We start from the raw sequence: 23112 nt of genomic DNA on the forward strand, positions 1-23112 counted from the left end.
TTGTGAAGCAAATTATTGGTCTTTAGTGATATCTATGCATTCAGTTAATGAAATGAAATCTAAAATGCCTGTCATTTGGATCTTATAAAACCACAGCTGTCACCTGCTCACAATTTTACAAAACAGTCATTGTCACATCAAGAATTTTGTAAAAACATGTTTAGGTTTTTATATATTAAATGTCAATGTGCAAAACTAATAAAAGGGGGAAGGAAAGCATGAATTAAAAAGAAATAGGCTAGTTTTAACATGATCCAACCTTTCAGTTCTTAAGCCATTATCGCTTTCCCTGTCCACCACGCGGCACTAGGAGCCTGTGCAGTGGTGGCCAATGAGCAAAGGGCCACAGTACCCGGATAGATGTCAGGAAGCGCTCGGTAGGTCTGCAGAAAACAAACATTTTCCATTGAGTGGTTCTGCGTGTCCGCGTGTCTGTTCATATCGATCTTGCCTGACTGATCTGTGAGTACCAATTTTCATTTTTTAACTAGACTGAAGCAGTAAATAAAATGTCCTTCATTACAATCAATGAAACAAAATTCCGCCTATGAAGAAACGGCGGCTGTGGCTAGCCAGATAGCATACGTGCTAACCCAGTCTGTTAGTTTCATGACAGCTCCACAACTCCCCTTCACGCTGGGCTTTACATTATAAAACCGCCTCCGAGTGTTGTGGATTAATAAAGCGTAATATGAATTAGCTAAATATGATGGTTGAATTTGTTTTTGGTGAGTATTAAGCGGTTTTTGCTGCTCTCATGTCCCTTGGAGTACCTGCACACGGTGCACATCTGTGAGAGCTGAGTCCTTATAAAGGGCCTTGTCCCAGCCGTGCTGGATGCTGTGATTTAGCTGAGATGGATAACAAGCAAATAGCTCCAGAAAAATACGATAGTGGTATTTGATCATGTTTGCTGGTTAATGTCTTGTATCGCAGTAGCCTCCATCAATGACTTTCATCTGAGCTGCCAACTCGCTTCATCTTAGCTAGCAGTACCGTACTACAGCTGCATGGGCTGAGTTTCACGTTATGTTTCAGATTGTAATGCATACATTTAATAAATCATGCTTTTACTGATGTAAGCTAATGCCATTTAAATTCGTTTAATGTTAATGCCATCCATTTCAATATTTCATTATAATCCATATTTAGTCCTCTCTGATTGTGACCCTATGTGTGTATGTTAGCCGAACTGGATTTGTCAAAGCCTTTTCAGTAGAATGTGCTGTTTAGAGTTGGGGCTTCCTCTCCTGTCATTGTTATGCGTTTGATATAAAGCCCTTTTTGGAGGAGGAGAAGTTGATTTCCTGCTCTCTTTTTGTTCCTCTCTGGCTGAGCATCCCTGCTGATGTCTCTCTGACTGTACATCAGATCCGTTAGTAGATAGATCAATGCAGTACTTGTGTTTTAGATCGAGACATGATTTTTTTTTTTTTTTTAGAGCAAGACATTATGCACAGAAGACACTACAAACACCAAATCCAACACAGACTAAACGCTGTCTGACGATAAGTGATATGTTAGCTGTGCGATAGTGAAGAATCAAGTGGTTCTTTGAAATGTCGTTGCCCAGAATCAAATAAAGTGACACGTTTAGACTATAGTTCCTACATTTTGAAATTTACTCACTCCGTCTGACTGGAGCATCTCACTCATATCAACATTCAGATCTCTTTTCATCCAGACATGGGCCTATTACTGTGGGTTTATTTATTGTGGGTTTATTACTGTGAATTTATTACTGTAGACCTGTGTGTGCATATGCTTTTATTACTGCATATTGAAATCAACAAATATTAAACCAATCTTGACTATTGATGTGATGCATGTGTCGGTTTGCCAAATGTACCTTCACAGAGCCTGTGCCTCCAAGTTGTGCTTGATTTTCTCTCTCTCTCTCTCTCTCTCTCTCACCCTAACTGTCTCTCTCCCTGTCTGTCCCGCTCTGTCCCTGTGTGTTTCTTTCTCTCTCTCTCTCCCTGTTTGTGTCCCTCTGTCTCCATGGCTGTCTCTGTCTCTCCCTGTCTTTTGCACTCTCTTATCTGTCCATCTTTCTGAATTAAAAGCTTAATTATTAATTGATTCGAATATAACTGTATGCCTGAGCTCGTCCTAATTTTGTGGCCCAAATCTCAAGCAGCACAGAACATCCCCCTTCCATTTCCCAGTCGATCTGTGCTTAGGCCACAGATAACCGACTTAGTCTTGGTAATGTTACATCAGTCCTTGGTCACATACCCGATTTCAGATCCACCTCTGTGAAACTTATAGTTTAGCTACTCTGGCATGTGCCACTGCGTGGGAGGATGTACAGGGGTGGTGCTTAGAGCCTAGATTTGGACACACACACACGGGGCCAGTGGGGCTCTGTTTTTTAGCGCTTAAGTGGGTAGATATGTTGGCCTCCAGTAATTCTTCAGGAGAAACACATTTACAGAACTGATCAAGAAAATTGGCAGTATAATTACATTTGTCTCCACCATGACGGCCAGTTCAGCCCAGCGTCTTAACCTTTCCGCACACCATCTGTGTCTGTCTGTGAGCGTGCATCTGTGTGTGTGTCTCGGGGGAGCGCTTGATGCTTAGAGTTTTTCCCTGGATGCAGATTAAATCCTAATCTGAGATTCACAGTTCATGGCAATAATGAGGAAGGGAAAAAACTTTTTTGTGTGTACCAGACTAATAAAGAAAGAGGAAAATCACACCGGTCACGGGGGAAGCAGGTGTTCCCTGGACGCATGAAAAAGGGCAAACAAAGATCTTCACAGGTGTGATGCCTGTAACTGTGAGGGAAAAGGTTGCATAAGCCCTGTTTTAATGAAGGTCTACGTTGTCTTGGGCTTTGTTATTGTCACCTTCCCAAGGGAGATTCTCCTGGAAATGTCACAGGACTATCAGTGGCAGATACACAGAGAGAGCAGGAGAGAGACTTCATCACTGTGAGAATCTCATTAGTTGGAGAAAGGGTGCCATCTTTGATTACTGGCCGCTGAGAACAGAACAGCGTGATAGAGAGCAGTGGCCAAACTGAAGTTCAGACATCCGGCCTGCAGTCCAGCGAGTGCTGGGCAATTTTCATGATTAATTTGTTTCATTCAAATGACTGTTTTTCAAAATGTGATCATTGAAATTATTAAAAAAAAAAAGAAGGAATAAAACAGACAACAATTCGCAGAGAAGATCTCATGGAAAACGTGGAAATATCACTTTACTGTAACATGAAGTGAGTTGAGGCAGGACGTGTATGCGGTGATGGGTGGTGATCTATAAGGCTGTCTATAAATCTATCCTCAGTAAAACGCAGAGATGCCAAACAAAACAAGGAGATAATTACAAACTGGTTTTTGTTTTTGTACATCCAAAATCCATTCTAATAAAAAAAAAAAAAAAAAAAAAAAAAGCTTGTTTGATTCAAATTGTTATTTTCCAATTGCATTATGTAAGGTGTACAAAAAATTACCTTGATCGAGAATCATCCATTGAGATTAAAGTATTTCCAGTATCACTCAGCCTTAGCTGGTAGGCACTAATGTGTTAATGTGAACAGTATTAAATAGTGTAACAGATGCTTCTCGTGACTGAACCTGTCGGTCTGTCCTGTTTTCGGGGGACAGCTGAGGGCTCTGAGATCTGAATGTTTGTGATGATTATGGCAATGATGAAACTCTTCCCTGAAGCCATCCGTTCAGCTGCTGCTTTGATGTTCACTTGAATTTAATATCCGGCGAGCGCCTCCTTTATTTTTCTTATAAATGTTTACTCATCTGAGGACAGTTCTGTGTTTCTGTGGTAAAGCAAGTGTACTGTAAGGGCATTTGAATGAGGGCTTTTATGATGGCCAGAGTGGAGCTTGAGGATCGTGGCTTTTTATCATGCTTAGAGTAGAGCATTGGGAGAGGGGACTATAAATCCTGTTGTGCAGGCTGTGTGTGTGTGTGTGTGTGTGTGTGTGTGTGTGTGTGTGTGTGTGTGTTGGCCTGTTCAGGTTGGGTTCGCTAATGTTACCCTCTACCTCAAGCTTGAGTGTGTGTGTGTGTGTTGGCCCATTCAGGTTGGGTTCTCTCTTCATGTTGCCGTCTGCCTGGAGCTCATGGACGAGGGGCAGTGTCAGAGCAAGGACCCTGTGAGGCGGCGGAGCACAGGGGACTCCGAGCTTCAGAACGAGGTGGGCTCAGCCCACAGCCCCGACCAGAACCAGAACCGCCTGCTGGAGGAGGTGGAGCGGGGCCTGCACGGAGGCCAGAAACTCCTCCGGCAGGACTCAGCAAACAACAACATAAGAGACGAGGATGAAGGTTCCAGACTGGAAGAAGAGGAGGAGGAGGAGGAGGAGATGAACAGTAACAGTGGGGCCTGCTTATCAGAGCTGGACGGACAGCTACGAGACTCCCCTTTACTAAGTCCAAGCCCCTCAGGTACTGCCACTCTGCACAAGTAACACGTGCACACAACCGCTCTGCACAGGTAACACCATTACTGCCACTCTGCACAGGTAACACGTGCACACAACCGCTCTGCACAGGTAACACCATTACTGCCACTCTGCACAGGTAACACCTGCACACAACCGCTCTGCACAGGTAACACCATTACTGCCACTCTGCACAAGTAACACGTGCACACAACCGCTCTGCACAGGTAACACCATTACTGCCACTCTGCACAGGTAACACGTGCACACAACCGCTCTGCACAGGTAACACCATTACTGCCGCTCTGCACAGGTAACACCATTACTGCCACTCTGCACAGGTAACACGTGCACACAACCGCTCTGCACAGGTAACACCATTACTGCCACTCTACACAAGTAATACGTGCACACAACCGCTCTGCACAGGTAACACCATTACTGCCACTCTGCACAGGTAACACGTGCACACAACCGCTCTGCACAGGTAACACCGTTACTGCCACTCTGCACAGGTAACACGTGCACACAACCGCTCTGCACAGGTAACACCGTTACTGCCACTCTGCACAGGTAACACCTGCACACAACCGCTCTGCACAGGTAACACCATTACTGCCACTCTGCACAGGTAACACGTGCACGCAACCGCTCTGCACAGGTAACACTGTTACTGCCACTCTGCACAGGTAACACGTGCACACAACCGCTCTGCACAGGTAACACCATTACTGCCACTCTGCACAGGTAACACGTGCACACAACCGCTCTGCACAGGTAACACCATTACTGCCACTCTGCACAGGTAACACCTGCACACAACCGCTCTGCACAGGTAACACCATTACTGCCACTCTGCACAGGTAACACGTGCACACAACCGCTCTGCACAGGTAACACTGTTACTGCCACTCTGCACAGGTAACACCTGCACACAACCGCTCTGCACAGGTAACACCGTTACTGCCACTCTGCACAGGTAACACGTGCACACAACCGCTCTGCACAGGTAACACCGTTACTGCCACTCTGCACAGGTAACACGTGCACACAACCGCTCTGCACAGGTAACACCGTTACTGCCACTCTGCACAGGTAACACGTGCACACAACCGCTCTGCACAGGTAGCACGTGCACACAACCGCTCTGCAGAAGTAACGTACATAACACAACTCTGCAAAATTAACACATGCACACCGCGTTTCTGCACAGCTGACAGCATGTAAATAAAACCTACTGGTAGCTGCAAATGACAGTTCTGTTCTTATTCATATGTAAGATTTACTGCACAGAACACAAACCTGCCTATATTTAGAATAGAAGGTCATTTTCATTGTATGATTAATTTAGGTTATTATTACAGCACAAACATAGCTGTGTGTGCATATGTGCATGATGCGTGAGGGTGCCTGTCTGTGCGTGTGTGTGTTACAGCCCTTGAGGCCAAAAGAACACAACAAAGAAAAACACACAGACACCCAAAAATTGCATTAGGATTAACCACTTTAATAGAAATATAAATTATAAGTTATAAATATTGGTCACAGAATCACAACATCATAAGTATAAAGTCAGGGTGGGCGTAAGCAAACATAAAAAAAAAAAAAACACACAAATCCACCCTCCAGAGACTCACTTCCCTATGCACAAGGAATGTACATCATAGCTTCCCTAGCAACAAAACAGGAGACAAGGGAGAAAGAAAACACCACCCAGCCCTACAGCTCCACAGAAAGAAAACAGAAATAAATAAATACACACCTAGACACCTTAGGGCACACACAATTTGTGTGAAACCAGTACTTCTCATAGCACTCTAGATAAAGTTGAAGCATAACCTCTCAAGGCTTCATGCAAAGCAATCGAATGTCTCTTAAGGCCGTGTTGAAAACCTGTCGCACAGTCTCATAAGGCCCTATTGAAGAACCTATTACAAAATCTGCATCTGCCGTGGCCACATGGAGTCTACCGCCCAAGACACCGTGCGGCAACAGCACATTCTCGACGTGCATATTTAACCAGTAGCTGATGAGACGGTCGACAAATCTGCTCTCTATCCTCTTCGACCGGTCACACACAGAAGCGGCCACAGCGGTAGCCATAACTCTGTGTGCGTGTGTGTGTGTGTGTGTGTGTGTGTGTGTGTGTGTTGGTGTAGCATGTGAAGGCCCTCTCAGCCCTGAAGAGATCCCAGCTGGTGCTGCTCTATCCTGGGACCTCTCTCCCTCTCTGGCTACATCGCTGCAGGCGTTGGAGGAGAAGGGAGACCATGCCCTGCTGCCAAACTGCCTCCACCAGGTCTACCCTCATCCACCCACCCCAGCCTCCACCTCCCAGCAGCACACTGTCTGTGCAGATCTGCTTCTCTTCCTTATAGGCGCAAAAAGTCATTTTTTCCAGTGATTGTGAAACAGCCGTTTCAGAGAGTCTGTACTAAATCTGGTTTAAATGCGGCCATCTCCATGGGGGGAACCCACTCTATTGAATATGTAGAGAACAACAAAGCAGTTTGATTCTTCTATTTCTTAAAACAATTAATAAATAATCAGTATTATAGATATTGTTTACACATTTCCGTGGTAAAAATGACTTATTGCTCCTTTAAGCAGATAAGTGACTGTATCCTGTTGGTTACTGCCATGTCACATCTAACGGTCTTTAATTTGGTTTGTTACTTTTTAAATTATGTTTTTTTTATTAGTATTGCTGCAGTAGTACATATACTCGTATAACCTATAAAAAGTCTGATTAATGCCAGGACTCTGATTTATGCCAGTAGGGGGCATACACAGCTTGTTTTTAACAGCATTCATTGGTAGTCAAGTCAAATTTATTTCTATAGAGGTTTTTTTTTTTTTTTTTTTTTACAACAGACGTTGTCACAAAGCAGCTTCACACATGTCCGAGTCCCCAGTGAGCAAGTCAAGGGTGGCAGTGGCAATGAAAAACTCCCTAGAGCATGAGGAAGAAACCTTGAGAGGAACCAATATGCCCACCCTTCAACTCTAGCCGACAGCGGTCACAACAATATTAACAATAGAATATAATGGTCTTGCCTAGGGATTTAATCTGCCCCCCTGCGTAGGTCAATAGTGTTAACGTTTAATCTCTAGAAGACAGGAGATTAGATCTGCGTTGCTGCCGATTCCACCAGTCCTCACAGCTCCTTAAAAGGACAGACGGGCATGTTTATTACCGGCCTTCTGTTTTGGTTTTTTATACGGACAACTTTGCTAGCAAACTTTATTTGAGCTGATTTTGTTTCTCTGCTAAGAGGTTTATGTGCTAAGGAAGACTTGAAGGAAGACTTGTGCAGAATGGGCAAGTAACCAAGGACCAGCTAACCTTTGGAAAAGAGGTTGTAAAACCAGCTCCTCTTTAAATCCTCCCTGTGTGCCGTCTCTCTGTTACGCCGCTGATCTCCAACCAACCCACACGGCCCTGCCTCATGTTTATGTATATCTGGCATAGCTGAAAGGGCGAGAGGGAGACAAGCGGAGGGAGAGAGAGGGAGAGAGAGGGAGAGAGGGAGAGAGGGAGAGAGGGAGTGAGGGGGAGGGAGAGAGAGGGAGAGAGGGAGTAAGGGGGAGGGAGAGAGAGAGGGAGTGAGGGAGAGAGAGGGAGGGAGGGAGAGAGACAGAGGGAGGGAGAGAGGGAAAGAGGGGGGGAGAGACGGGGAGAGAGATGATGGGGAGAGAGGGAGAGGGAGGGAGATCTGAGAGTGGAAGGGCATGAAGAGGGGTCAGAAGATTTTGTAGCCTCCCGAATGGACAGAAACCTCTGCCTTTGTCCGCCCTTCATCCAAGCTATACAACTCAGAGGTTAGCTGCCTCTAAGTACCCAGGAGTCTACTACAGGATACCGTCCAGACAGCAGCTATCAGTCTTACTCAACAAGACCATGTTTATTGCTCGTGGATTTTGCTGAGTTGCGTTTTTTTATACAGTGTAGGTCTACATGCATACATGTCCATGATTTTCCCCCGAGTTTGAGTTGCCTGCCATCTGCATTTTTAGAGTGACTTGCGCATGGTCAGTGTTTTGCTTTATTTTTTGTGTTTGGACACTGTGTAAAACCAAACACGTGTCTGCACGTTTCAGATTGCCGAAGCCCTGGTGCTGGAAGGCGACTGTATCCTTCCTGCTGATCTGCGGCGTCCCCCAGGTCCTTGTGCCAGCCCCTTCTCTCTGGGTTTGTGGTCAGAAGCTTCCGCTCCAGAGTGTAGTGTGATTGGACGTAGGTGGCCGAACAGCAGGGCTAAACCTGTTTTGGTCATTTGAGTAAATTCCAAATTATTAGTATGTAAAAACAATGTCATGGACATTTATTTCAACTGTAGGTCTCTGGTTGGGGTTTTCTTCCTGACGAGCATTGCAGTTTTAACAGCATGTCTATTGTGTGGAATTAAAGTGCTGATTCCAGATCAGTCCTGTCACTCTAAGAAGAGATGTTCATCTTAACTTAGTCCTGCTCCAGACACGAAGGCGCTCCGCTTCCTCCAGCTCCAGAGACTCTACCACGAGAGAGTGTTGTCCAATCTTGCCGCCCTGCAGGAGCAATGGGGTAAGTGCAGCGTTCTCTCCAAAGCCCTAACCACGCCTCCACCCTAACTGCACCTCCACCCTAACTGCATCTCCACCCTAACTGCATCTCCACACATCACCACTCGCTCTCTTTTCCTTTAACTTGTTTATTTTTACAGATGTAGTGCTGTGGCAGATCTTTTTCTTCATTCACTCACAGCCACACATTTTCTAAATAAATGTCCCCGATCTCTCTGTGTCTCTCTCTGTCTCTCACCATCTCCCTCTTTCTCACCATCTCTCTCTCTCTCTCTCAGAGAACAGATGGAGGTTGGTAGGTCAGCATCAGGACTCCAGCAGTGTATCTACTCCTCCTCCTCCCTGTGACATGGACACAGAGCACCTGCAGAAGCTGAGGCACATCTGCAGGACTCACAGGCAGTGAGTACACACACACCGACACACACATACACACAGCTTTGCTCAGTGCTGCAGCTTTAGCACTCATGGAGGATGGGTTCTTTCCTGATTCTTGGTCCTCCCAACGTTCTTCCTAAATGCCCATCTAAGGAGTTTTTCCTTGCCAGTGTTGCCCCTGGCTCATTCGGAAAGCTGCTTTGTGACAGCTTGTAAAAAGATTTTATATAAAAAATATCTTTTAGGAAGAACGTGAAGATATATTTATATCGACCTTGACACACTTATGGTCCTGACAAATTTGTATTTGCAGAAATTCAAACTGACAAAGACGGGATAGTACAGGGGCCATGCCAAAGGTTGATTTTGTGGAAGCTGATTCAGCTTCAGCATGGACAAGCCCTTTGTCCTCCCAGACTCAAAAGAACCTAAAGCACATGCAGACACAGTATGATGTCATCCTGTACTGTGAGTGATGACTGGTCTGCTGGCAGGACAGATGGCCTGCGTTACTGCAGCTGCATCGCTTCTGCTTAGCAGCATCACGATCGAGGTTTTTGTGTATTAGGTATTTGTTTGGGCTTAGTAAGTGCTTAAAACTGGTTTAATTGCACTATTCCCAGATGGTTCGCCAAGTTATTTACTGTGGTGCTTAACAGACATGGACGAGAGTCCTCTGGACTGGCGCTGTGTAAATGATTCTTATAGCTCTGTAAATGTTTAACATCTGCAGGCACATAACCGTGGAGTGTCTCCCAGGCGCTCACCTTTAACCGTGGAGTGTCTCCCACGCAGTCACTCTTAACCATTGACTGTCTCCCATGCACCCACTTTTAGCAGTGGAGTGTCTCCCACGTACTCACTCTTAACCTCTGGCCGACAACAGTCATAACAATATAGACAATAAGGAGCACAATGAGTAGTGAAAGAGAAAAAAAAATAAAATAAACAAGCAATTAATGTCTAGTCCGGTTTCCTAGAAGTCCTAGTCTGGTCCTGATGGTCTGCGTGTGTCCGAAACCCACCCCGCACAAGAACGTCCATCAAGGGCAACGGAGAAGTAGTTGGCTGGGGTGGAGGTGTGGTGGGCTACAGCAGGGGGCATCAGGGGGTGGTGGGAGGAGCCATGGCATCTGAGATGGGTTGAGGCTCTGTAACATCATGACATCAGGGGTAGGTGTACCTTAGCAGAAAGAGAATGGATTATTAAGCATCTCCAAGTACAAAGGTGTGTAAATTGGGGAATTATAATGCAAAAGATGGACTCCGACAGATCTAGCTAAAGGATAGAGCCAGAAGGAACCACAAGCATGAGGGCACCCTGGAACATCAGCACTCCGCCGCTCTCAGTCAACAAACTTGAGTGACAAAAGAGAGGTGAAGTGATGATGCTCAGCTGATATGTGTCCTCTGGTTTGGCTGAGACATATAGCTGAGTATCATCAGCATAGCAGTGGAAACTAGCACAGTGTTATTTATTAATATCACCTAGATGTAGCATATATAAATAAAAAAGCAGAGTCCCTATAATAGAGCCTTGTGGCATACCATAGCTAACCTTGTTGTATGCTGAAAAGTCTCCATTTATGTCAACATGTTTGTAGCTACCAGCTTGATGAGATAAACCAGGAAAGGGCTGTTCCCCTAATCTCAACAACATTTTCGAGTCTATCTAGTAACATGTTGTGATCTATAGTGTTAAATGCTGCATGCAGTTCAAGCCATATAAGCAAAGAGACATAACCCTGGTCAGAAGTCAACAACAGGTCATTAACTAGTCAATGCTGTCTCTGTACTATGAGACCTAAACCCTGATTGAAAGACTTCATGTATCTGGTCCTGATTCAGATATGAGCTTAGCTGCTGAGCCACAGCTTTTTCTAGGATCTTGGAAATAAATGGAAGGTTTGAAATCGGCCTGTAGCTAACATGACAGCTGACGGGTCAAAGTCAGATTTTTTGATAAGTGCACATGTCTGTGTGTATGTGAGTAAATACGCATGTGTGTATGTATGAGAATGTCTGTGTGTGCCAGTGTGAGTACACATGTGCGTGTACATGTAGCTGTGTTTATGTAAGAACGTGTGTGTGTGTGTTTATGCAAGTATGTGGGTGTGTGCACGGATGTGTGTATCCGAGAGCGCATGTGTCTGTTTATGCACGTGTGGGTGCATGTGTGTCCTGGTGCTCATCTCTGCTGGAACAGGCCTGCCATGCCTTAAACATGTGGTCCAGCACTGCACTCTGGGCAATCTGAGACAAGTGCTAGAGTTTCAGCATGGGAAATGTGCCGTGCTAATATTAGATTGCTACTGAGTGGAGAGAGCTCCACAGCCCACAGCACACTCCTGCTCCAACAGGAAAAAGCACCGAATTCACAGACATGCTTCTAATGGACACTCTGTTGTTCTCTTCTGTTTTACAGGCCAGCACAGAGCGCAGACAGGGTGAGTCAGTGTGGTGATGTTTTAATCTGTGAAGTGTGTGTGTGTGTGTGTGTGTGTGTGTGTGTGTGTGTGTGTGTGTGTGTGTGTGTGTGTAAGGGGGTGGATGGAAAGGTTTAAAGTACAGACAAGCTGAAATGCTCACCTTTGACAAGTTTGCGTGTGTGTGTCTGTAGTGTGAGCTGGTGGCCAAAGCTCAGAGGAACAACACTATGAGTGTGAGGGAAGAGCCTAGGAGTGAGGCGTCCAGCACAGGTGAGTGTCCATCTCTGCTCTGCTGAATCAGACCTCAACCTCCAGCGCAGCGATGGCAGAGAAGATCAGATGCACCTGTGCCCAATGCTCCATAGGCCTGCACTCTTCTCATGTCACTCAAACCTGATTTATACATTATGAAATGTGTGATCATTTCAGCCTACTCACTGGTTCAGTAACAGTATCAGAGACGTCCTGCAGCTTTGATGTGTCTCCATGCTTGATGGTGAAGGCAGCCGGCAAGTTCACCATCTCCTATAGAAACAGAGGGGTGTGCTGCTCTCAGAGCCAGGGCACAGCAGAGGGGCGTGTGGGGTTGCGCCCACTCGACCCTGGGCACAGCAGAGGGGCGTGTTGGGTTGCGCCCGCTCGACCCTGGGCACAGCAGAGGGGCGTGTTGGGTTGCGCCCGCTCGACCCTGGGCACAGCAGAGGGGCGTGTTGGGTTGCGCCCGCTCGACCCTGGGCACAGCAGAGGGGCGTGTGGGGTTGCGCCCGCTCGACCCTGGGCACAGCAGAGGGGCGTGTGGGGTTGCGCCCGCTCGACCCTGGGCACAGCAGAGGGGCGTGTGGGGTTGCGCCCGCTCGACCCTGGGCACAGCAGAGGGGCGTGTGGGGTTGCGCCCGCTCGACCCTGGGCACAGCAGAGGGGCGTGTTGGGTTGCGCCCGCTCGACCCTGGGCACAGCAGAGGGGCGTGTTGGGTTGCGCCCGCTCGACTGTGCTGTGCTCGTTACTCAAAGCTACATGTGTCTAAGAGCTCTTGGCCGTTCTCTCAGCGGCTGAGGAGAAGAACGTTCATTCCTCCTAATGAAGTCGCAGCCGACAACTTTAGTCTAAGGGTTTGTAAGTTATACGGCTGCAGCTTTAAAGACAGACAGACTCTGTGTATGTTTGCGTGTTTTCGTGTGTGTTTTCTCTAAAGACTGTGTGGCATGCTATTGGGTTGCATGGCCTCGTTTCACTTTCACAAAGTGGCACGACCAACCTTCCACCAAGCACACACGCGTTCTCCCTTACCCACTACACCGTCTGTCCAGCTCCCTGTCAATAGTAGTACTGACCACTCTCGCTCCCTGTGCTCCACCTCCGCCACCCCCGCCCCTGCCTGGCGCGGAGACACTGCTCGAGCATCTGTTGCTGCGAGGTGTCTGGGGATCCATAGAGACAGCGTGAAAATTCAGCAGCTTTCTGCAGCGCTCTGACTCGGTGTCCCTGAGTTTACCGGAGGAGCAGGGAATACACCACACTCCACCACACAGCCTGAGCCTGACGCAGGGCGGGGAGAGGAGAGCACCGGACAGAGACAGGACCGCTGGACACTCTGCTACGCCCTCGCTCTCTCTTTCTCTCGTTCTCACTCTCTCTCATTCTACCTTCCTGTCCCTATTTCACTCCCACCCACCCTTTCTCTTTGACCAATGAACTGTCATCACTCTGATCACATCTCTAAGCACACGGCAGTGTGTGTGTGTGTCTGCAGCGGTACATAGTCCTGCATTATTGATTAGCAGGCCTGTAGAGAATAGAAACACAGGCTCAATAGTGATTAATTTGCCCACAGTGATACTCAGATATGTACAGGGCACTGGAGTGGAAGACTTCACTGCCAGGTGACACAGCATGAAGTAATCTCTCTCTCTCTCCCTCTTTTCCTCTGTCTATCTCTCCCTCTCCTTCTCTCTCTCTTGCTGTATCAGAGAGGGTAATGGAGGAGCAGAACAGCCAGGATGGGGTTTCTCCCAAGCAGGATGCTACACAGCCTGAGGAAGGCGGCTATGTCTCTCTCCGCCAGCAGGGGGAGCCAGAACTTCTCCATATGCGTTTTCCCCGCCTTCCCACTTATTCTCTCTCAGCCACGCCCTCCTCGGCAGTGACTGACAGCCCTTGGGCTAGTGGCGGAGAAGAGCCGAGCGAGAGCACCACGGCCCCCCTGACGGCAGTCAAGCCCAGCACACAGACCCCCAAGGAGACGCAGCTGCCCGGGCAACTGAGAGGGCCTGGAAGGCTGATGGAGGCAGGGAGGGAGCGTGTGGACACGGAGCAAGACCCAGGCCCCAGCTGGGAGAAGGGAGAAGAAGTGGTGGCTCCTGCCAGCCTAGAGGAGGTGGAGCAGGTGGAGGAAGAGGAGGGTCTTGACCTGGAGGCCAGGGCGGAAGAGCAAGAACGGCTGGGTTCGGCGGTGCCAGAGGAGGAGCTGGGGGAGGAGGGCCAGGGGGTGGAGGCACTGGAGGTGGGGAAGAGGACCACGTTGGATGACCTGGCCAAGCGCATTCGGGTGGAGGAGGTAAGTACGACCACACTTTCACCTCCATCCAGATCCAGCAGGAGTAGTGTTTTGTGCCTAAAGTTTCCCGTTGACGCTTCTGTCTCACGGCATGGATCCCAAACCACATGAGCTAAAGGCAGTTGTCTGCATTCTGAGTCTGTAGATGACTTAATGATACATATATAAGCAGGGCGTGAAACCAGTCTAGCTGTGGTTCCTCTGATTTAGACGCTCGTGGTCACATAAGTCCAAGTGTCTCCATGACTTCCTTGCTCTGTAATTATTTCTGAACTGGAGACAGTGAGAGTGACTTTTGGTATCTGCTTCAGGAGAGCCGAGGTGTGTGACGTCATGATGATGGCATCAGCCTCGGTTAAACGAGGCTCCGTGATGTGAGGTTCTCTCACATAAGGCAGGCCAGTCTTTGATAGCCGGCCTGGGTGAACAATGAGGGCTTTCAGCGTGCTCCATCTCCCATGGGCTCTGTACTGTTGGGCTCTGTGGCCAAAATGCTAAACATGTGACCCTCCCAAAGGAGCAAGAAGTCAAGGGGATCCGTTGGACTACTGTGCCCTCAAACTTGAAGTTTAACTCCGGTTACATCACAGAATAATGTATTAGATATTATATGTTTTCTTAATTTCAGTGGTTAACATGAATGATATTTTTATCTTGCATATCTTCATCATCTTCTCTGCCTGGTTATGGTGAAACAGTATTGTTTTTTAAAATAACGTCCTCTTGGCCTTTTAATTTTTCCTTGGTTCTGAAATCAGTTTTGCCCAACTTTGTCTCAGCATGCCAGCAGCTTCCCACCTTGGCTTTGTAAACTCAGAAGTCAGTGTTATGTTAATGATATCCAACCGGATGTTGGCATGTGGCATAAGTGACGTGGCTGGGTGGACCAGTAAGCTTGTCAGAGGTCAACAGATCAGAGGTCAGCATGTCACACCATGTGGTTCCAGTGGTTCACCTTTATAGCGCTGGTCCCTGTAGTTCACTACTGTGAACTTCCACCCCAAACACCTTCTGTCTCAGAGCGTGAATAGAATCGTAGTTCAATACATGGGGGGTGTGTGTGTTTGTGTTTGTGTTGTTGTTTTTTTGTTTTTTTTTAATGAGGTTACAGAGAATGTCAGGACACAAAAGTAGTTACTACTAGTCTGCTCTTGGTTCCAATGTTCAGGTCATCTTAGCCTACCTCTGAAACATCTGCAATAATCAAATATTAAATCTCCTGTGTTATCTTTTTGCTTCATCTATAGTGCAATTATTTATGGATAAATATATGAATATGCAGAAGTGTTCTGCTAATCTAACTCAGTACCCCAGCAGTTTGATAGATTTGGTTCAGTATTCCAGCAGTTTAATAGATTTCTGAATAAATGTCTGTCTTCAAAAAGACAAGAGCTCTTGAGGACAAAGTTCCTCTTCACCGAGGGTGAGAGACAGCCTTGCTTTGTTTTATGCTGATAACTTTGCCTGGTTATATCTGCCAATGTCTGTCAATTACAGGTTTTCAGGTATTTTGAAACTAATGTGGGCAATGACTAGATTAAGCAGTACTAAAGCTGGGAGTAAAATGGAGGGATTCTGTGCACAGTCAAGTAAATATCTGCTGATAAGCAACATCAGTGAATTCTAATCTGTTATCCTATCTGCGCAAAATATCACACACATTCCATATTATGGTGGTAGGACTTATTGAAGCAGTTAACCCCGAGCCTTGCTGTTTTCTCATGACTAGGATATCACTCTGTTAGCCACGTGCTAGGTCAAAGGTCAGTGAATAGACTCATGTTAATAGGTCGGGACTGGTTTATGCCAGCTCCCGTCTGTAATGGAGTTTTAATGGCAATTTCTTGGAACAGAGTGCTGCTCCAGTGAAGCTCTGTTGCTGTGTAAGGGGAGAGGAACCCAGACGCGAGCTCTGTTAGCAGACAGGGCGTCACAGGCCAGAGGCACTGCTGCCAGTAGAGGTGAGGTTGGCGATGACGGAGCTGATACGCACTTTGCTGAGGTGAGGTTAGGGTTTAGTTGGGCACGTCGGTGCTGTGTAATGGCCATGTAATGCAATCGCGTGCTTTCGTGCATATGTGCGTGCTCGCGTATAGCACGTGCGTGCTCGCGTATGTCTTTTAAATCTAATTAATGAATGAAAGTGTTTATTTACATTAGTGCTGATGTGTCTAATCAAACCATACTCTCATAGGACTGGTCAAGGTTTCTGTAATAAGCTCACCTTCTGTGGAGCAAGTGCGGGACAAACCAGTTAGAGTTTGGTACCATTATATTCAAATGTGAGATTTATCTTTTTTTTTTTTTTTTAAATATGGTCTAATTTTGCCCAACTACTATTGATAACATCGTTTCCTGTACCACTTGGTACCGGTTGCTAAAACAAACCAGAATAATCCGCTTTGTTCCTGCTCAGTAGCCTTGAAGTTCTCCGAGATACCCACAGAAACATTATAAATCTTCCTGCTTTCAAACACACTTTTGCACCACTCTACACCTGGTACAGAGACCCTCAAAGGCCTCTATACTGAGATCACAGATCACCGTATGATAATACAGGATAATATTTGGCTCACTAACTTTCTTTTACACAAAACATTTTATTACCTCATTTGTATGGTGAAAAGCCAACCATTCAAAAAGCCCTGTTCTTCATTGCTTGAGTGTTTATCCAAGCAAAAGAACAAAAAAGCAGGAAACAGATGAACCTAGTCCTTAGGCACTGAGAAAGGAGCTACATAAGTAACTTTATAACTTTATAGTGTCTAACATTTTGCGGCCCTGCACACAAAGAAGTGACGTCTGGGAATAGGGTCTGTTGAAAAGGCTGCTGGGATTAGGTGAGGGCATGTTAAAAAGGCTATTGAAACACAGGGAGTTTGTACCAAAGGCACCAATCACAGGATGTGATGTCATAGATGCAACCTGAAACCCCACAAGAGAGAAGAGTGGTGGGGAAATGAGCAGCAGGTAAATGTGGAGCAGTGAGAAGGTAAAAGACCTCAGTGCTCTACTGGAAAAAAAACATGCTCACAAAAATACCAGCAATCTCGAAGCCATCTTTTGGTTCGGTGGTAAATATGTCAGTGTGAACACTAAGCAATCCAGGACTGAAATGTGACGGTGTAGAATTTTCTGCTTTGGTCTGGACCAAAAGAACAACATAATAAATGGGACCTAAAACCCAGCTCCAGAAGTCGCAGTAGTCCGTCTTTGTGACGGTCTTCTCTGGTTCCTATACCATCCTGCTGCGGGAACGCTTTCTGCACTTCCCCAATCAATATGCAGTGCTTCACACGCATTAACCGTATGACCACTGACCTCAGGAAAAAAATCAGTCAGCAGCAGTGCCCACTGCTCTTTAGGAGCCTGACCTCCCTGTGGCCTTTTCCATGGCTGAGAGGTTTATGATGTAACGGTACTTGACGACTCCTTCATATTTGCGGTGGTCTAGCGATGTTACATGCGCGAGCAAGCCCATTCTTTTCAGTGCCCTTTGAAGAATGAACGAGCCGGTTCATTTCAAGTCCTCTTTAGGGATGAACGAGTCTTTAATAATCTAAGAATGAAGGGAGCCGAGTCATACTTGAGAATTGGGTTGTTTGTTTGTTTGTTTTTGTCGCTATACCCAAATTTCACGCCCTGCCCTAAATCCACTCCACTCCCCAGGTGAACGGACAGAACCAGCCAGTCACTAGAGAGGGCGCTGTGATAAAGCAGTGAATCACAGAAATAGTCGTCTAGTACCGTTTTCTAATAGTTTCACAGCAAGCACAAAGAAACCCATTGGCAAGACCTCCACACGGCTCTGTGGGAAGGATTTTGTGTAGAGGGAAATGGCGTCACCTTGTGTAATGTTTACAGTGCAGATCATTAACATTAAGTCTAGCAGTATGAGTAATTTGGTGCTGCTAAACCTATTCCACACATGTGAAAATATATTGGAATGTCTAGTTTGAATCTGAATCGGATCCAAATCTTACCCTGTCATTATCCTAATGACCATTGCTCAGATAAATCTAACCCCTACCCACTAAAATAAGAGAAAGAACAAAGATCTCTTCTTTTGAATGGCTGTAGGGAAGGAATGAAGCCATAAAAGCCGGTTCCCTTCAAAGAACCATTATTCTCTTCGCATTTACAGTCTTCAATCCCCCACTGCATTATTAATCCAGAGGGTGAATCCCCCTAGAGGTGGGCAGGGGAATTACAGCTTTATTGTCATGAAGATCATAAGCATATATCTTTTTGGGTGTACTTTCGTGTTGTCATATTAAATGTTATTGTAAAGCGACTTCATGTTCTCTGTTTTGTTTTTCTTTAATGTATGTGACACATGTCAGATAAATCAATTGCTAATACCATTACACTTATAATCCAGAATGAAAGCCTGAAAAATGCAAGTAGTTGTAAGTGATTTAGCAAACCACTCCACTCATATGAATATACTGACATCTAATGATGAAATACTATAAGTGCAGTCTTTAAAATAGTTTGTCAACTGAGTATAGGCATCATGATGCACTGTGTGGTAAAATACTGCCACTGTTACATATCCCATCAAACAAGCATAGCCATTTCCCTGGTTATTATGACTTCTTCCATCCCAGCACTAGTGAGTAAGGATCATGTGGTTGTAAACAGTAACTCCTGCTCTCTTCCTCTTAGATTACCCCAGCTGCTGGTTTGGTTTCCATTCTGAAGAGAAGAGGTTCTCTGGAGGGATCCACCACTCCCACAATTCCGAAACCTGCTGGCAAGCGCAAGGTTCGCTTTCGAGTACCTGACGATGGCCTGGATCACGGTACTACACTGGCCTATATACACATACGTTAAAAAGCCTCATGGCATAGTAACAAAGGCTTCATCTGTAATAACTCATGCCTGTACAACCCAATGTGCAGATGAAGTGGGCGGAGACTCCTGGCTGCTCCTCCTCCTGTTGTGCTTGGCTACCGTGGTGATCAGTGTGGGCGGGACCGCGCTGTATTGCACCTTTGGCGATGCCAAGTCCAACGTGTGCACAGACTTCTCCCACAACATGGACTTCTACATCGGGCAGGTGCAGCGTGGCATAGATGAGCTCAGGCACTGGTTCTCCCCCAGCTCATAGCAGGAGAGAGTAGGCGCAGCAGCCAGGCGCTGCTCCATCTCGCTGGCTAGAGGAGACTCACTCTCTACCTCCCGCTTCCTCCCTCTCAGCAAGCTCCGCCTCTCCCGCAGGGATGGGAGCAGGAGGTGTAGCGCTCGTGTGCACGCCATGCTGAAACGATCCATAACGGCCCTCACCGCGGCGCGTTAGAACTCTGGGTCTCTCCGAGCCACTTCCTGTGCCTCTCTATGGCAAAACGAAGCATCGTGAACAGCACAAGAACCTGCTGTGTCCGAACATGAAGGTTGCGTTCTCCATCAGGGTCTCGCTGCAACCTTCCAAACAGGGACAATGCAACACACCTGCCTACAAGAGCTCGTGCAACTCTGTTTACTGCCGTCTACTTCACCCCACCTACAGATGCAGAGTTTTTAAAGTCTTAAATATAGTCTTAAATACAGTTTTGTGGCATTTTACCTCATTCTTTCCAAAGTCAGATCAGCACTACAATACTACAGAGAAGGCTGACAAAGAAGCCTTTGTAGGAAGTAGCATACTCCAGTGTCCAGCCTAGAATGATGAGATGGCAATTTGTGGTAGGGACAGGAAAGCAATATGGAGTACAAAAGAATGTTTTTAATGCATAGTCTCGGATATGATGATGCATATGTTATTTAATACCATCTGCTCAGGCATGTAAGGATATTGTCACGGTATAATTATTGTGTTAATTGTTACTGACAAAAGAACACTGTTCATACCCTGTTAACATTACCTCCTGCATTGTTTTTAAGGTTTCATTATTTTTCATGTTGTCATACTGTATTTTGAGTGTGTGTTTGTTTTGTTTTGCTGTATAGATCTCAGAGAAAAATCAGCTTTTATGGATTTTGAAGGTTCTCTTTCTGAGCACAGTATCAGACTTCCTCCAACAAAGTTCAAATACAAAGTATGTGTCTTAAAAACAGATGCAGTCAAACTGGGTGTTGTAGTCCATTTTCCCAAAACAGTGGGCCTCTTTTTCACAATTCAAACAAGCATTGAGAGAACAGCAAGAAAATATTATTAAAATTATTATTAAAGTGATTATTTATCTTTGAGTTTGCACTTTTCCTCTGACGGGCTCAGATGACATTGTGGTACAAATATTCAGTATATATTTAATGTAGGATTAAAAAGTTTAACTTTTGAAATCACAATCTTTACACATGCCCTCTCTTCCTGAATGTGGTGTGGAACTTCATATCAGTGTGATCTGTCATCTGTACTTCTGTAGAGCAATTCTCTTTTTTTTTCAAGAAAGAAAAAACAATTGAGAGTTAAAACCTGCTGCGATATGATTTATTTAATTAACGGCAACAGATGCATTTGCTTACTGTATCGTTCCAATCTCTTTTTTTTTTTTTATCTTGGGGCAATGTTGAGGGGAAATGCAATGAAATCATCTATGAATGCAAAATCATGATTCACCCTCGTGATTAAAACTTACTGTGGGCACTGAATTGTTTGTGCTTCCATTCATATCGCATTCTTTAACTGACTACCTCATCAAGACAGTGGTGATATAACGGTGATATAACACTGCTCTCTTGTCAGCCAGTGAAATGTTCACATATAATTTGGTAATCTTTTCATTAAACAACATTTATCTTGTTTCTCATTTCACTTTGTAAAGTGAAATGTCAGTTTAGTGCCTGTTCTTTAATTAATTATTTTGACAAGAAAAGAAAGGACATTTAAATGACCATATTACACAACTCCCACTCATGAGACCATCTTTAGCAATGCTTGAACTGAAAAAATAGTTATGGTGTTGTGCCGAGTTCAATACCCCTGTCACGAGACGCATCCCCTTCTTAAGAGTACGCGGTAGACGTTTGCTCAAAAACAGATTTAATCTCTGTTTACTTTAGTTCTATATCGATCAAGAGAATGAAACAAACCTCCATGTTTCAGTCAACAGTGATGGAAATCACTGATTTACAGAGTAGAACAAGGTAGGGGTAGCTCAGTGGTTAAGGTACTTGCCACTGTTGGGCCCCTGAGCAAGACCCTTAACCCTCAATTGCTCAAGTTGTACTCAGTCATAATTGTAAGTCGCTTTGGTTAAAATCAGATAAATGTAGAACTAGTTGTTGGACGACTTTCGATCAAGAGCAGAGCTAACCGTTTATTTTAGTTCTATAAGGATCAAACGAATGAGCCTAGAATGAGCCTAGGAGTATTTTGTTCATCATTTTCTAACATTATATATATACCTTTTATTGTGCTACATCTGTGAATCTTTTGCAAGAAACATAAACTGTTTTATGAGTCTGTAGGGCTAATATAAATTTGTGCTATGATCAGCAGAATGAAAGAGACACGGGGGTTACGTTTTATGGCAGACCACCTGCCAGAAAATGGATCCCCTCTTAATTGCGGCTACATTGGTTTTATGGTTGTGAAACTTATGGAAGAAACATAGACTGATCCAAAGTATATACTATTACAATAATTTTGAGCTAGGATCAAGAGAATGAACATTACTTTTGCCTTCCTCCAGGATCTGTAAACTCACCTTTTCAGAAAGTACTTGGGGTAACTCTTTTCTGCACTCATAATTTGTCTTAACATCTTTGCACTTAAAATGCTGCATTTAACTCATTGTGAACACATATAGATACTTTTGAAGGTTAATATCAATATCAATAATGTAGCGGGTTTCAGGTACTTCTCAGAACCATCACCTTAACCATTAACCATTAACCCTTTATTTAAGGAGGAATAACAAATCATTAGACTAGTAGTGATATCTAAGGTGTAGATAGTCAGTTATGAGTTAGAAGACCTGATTTATTTATTTCCAGACATGCTGTGACTTTTGTGAGAGATAACCATGACCGTGACCGTGCCCAGTCAATAAACAATACTTTTGTACAGCTCGCAAATAAAAATGAATGGAGCTAGAATGCTGTGGGTTGTTGCTGATTTTGATTGTTTATCATTTACGATTATTTGCTTTTGGATGATTGCTATTGTTGTTGTGGTTGCTTTTGTTATTGTGATACTGAACTTTACAAATGGTTGGCCTAACCTTGTACTTTTCTTTTGCTAACTTCTTCTACCTTTAGGTTTCTGTTTTTTATGAGTGTGCAGTTATTTAACTGTAAAATAAGTACTACTATTACATTTTATTTCTAGAAATGTGCAAAACCTATTTTTCAAAGTTTTAGTCACTAAAATGTTTATTTAAAGACCACCTTATCCAATTTCATAAATATAGCTTCATAAATACTAGCTTATTTTTACAATGAAATATTCACTTATATGTATTATCATATGTGGTATTATAATATCATAATGATAGGCATATACCTTTCAAAAGCTTCTAGTGTATGAATAGCATTAGTTCCCTCTATGCTCTTAATAATCTTCATTTATTTGTGTTTTTTGTTTGTTTAGTTTTTACTAACCCAGATGCCCTCCCAGTAAAAAGATCACTGTACAGCTTTTGTACTGTTTTTACCTAATTACCTTATCTAATGACCAAAACTATTATTATGACACTTTTTAGAATTCATTATATGTTAACATTGTTTTAGTAACTCGTTACTGCTGTACGTGCAGTTTTCTCCTGCTATTTTGAAGGGGAGGAACGTGCGCGTAAAGCTTAGGAGAGTTGACTCTCGTGACCCCGCCCAC

At 44.9% G+C, this 23112-nt stretch overlaps 1 protein-coding gene across 1 annotated transcript; it reads left to right on the forward strand.

The window, feature by feature from the left end:
• Positions 1-38: 38 nt before the first annotated feature.
• cnsta (consortin, connexin sorting protein a) lies at positions 39-20930 on the forward strand. The gene is made up of 11 exons (XM_026999894.3): positions 39-462; positions 4052-4415; positions 6571-6710; positions 8513-8543; positions 8889-8975; positions 9253-9376; positions 11778-11799; positions 11973-12051; positions 13750-14336; positions 19005-19140; positions 19241-20930. The coding sequence occupies exons 2-11, from the start codon at positions 4091-4093 to the stop codon at positions 19447-19449; spliced, it is 1740 nt and encodes a 579-aa protein (XP_026855695.3). The 5' UTR covers positions 39-462; positions 4052-4090; the 3' UTR covers positions 19450-20930.
• The last annotated feature ends 2182 nt before the right edge of the window (positions 20931-23112 follow it).

Source organism: Electrophorus electricus, chromosome 10 (assembly GCF_041902795.1).
Source record: "Electrophorus electricus isolate QZ-2024a chromosome 10, ASM4190279v1, whole genome shotgun sequence".
In the NCBI taxonomy this organism is placed as follows: Eukaryota; Metazoa; Chordata; class Actinopteri; order Gymnotiformes; family Gymnotidae; genus Electrophorus; species Electrophorus electricus.

Bases quoted from the DNA above. Each gene is read 5' to 3' on its own strand.
- cnsta (XM_026999894.3), top strand. From the start codon at position 4,091: ATGGACGAGGGGCAGTGTCAGAGCAAGGACCCTGTGAGGCGGCGGAGC. The intron at 12,052-13,749 runs GTGAGTGTCCAT...TTGCTGTATCAG, and splicing joins GAGTGAGGCGTCCAGCACAG to AGAGGGTAATGGAGGAGCAG. The intron at 14,337-19,004 runs GTAAGTACGACC...TCTTCCTCTTAG, and splicing joins AGCGCATTCGGGTGGAGGAG to ATTACCCCAGCTGCTGGTTT.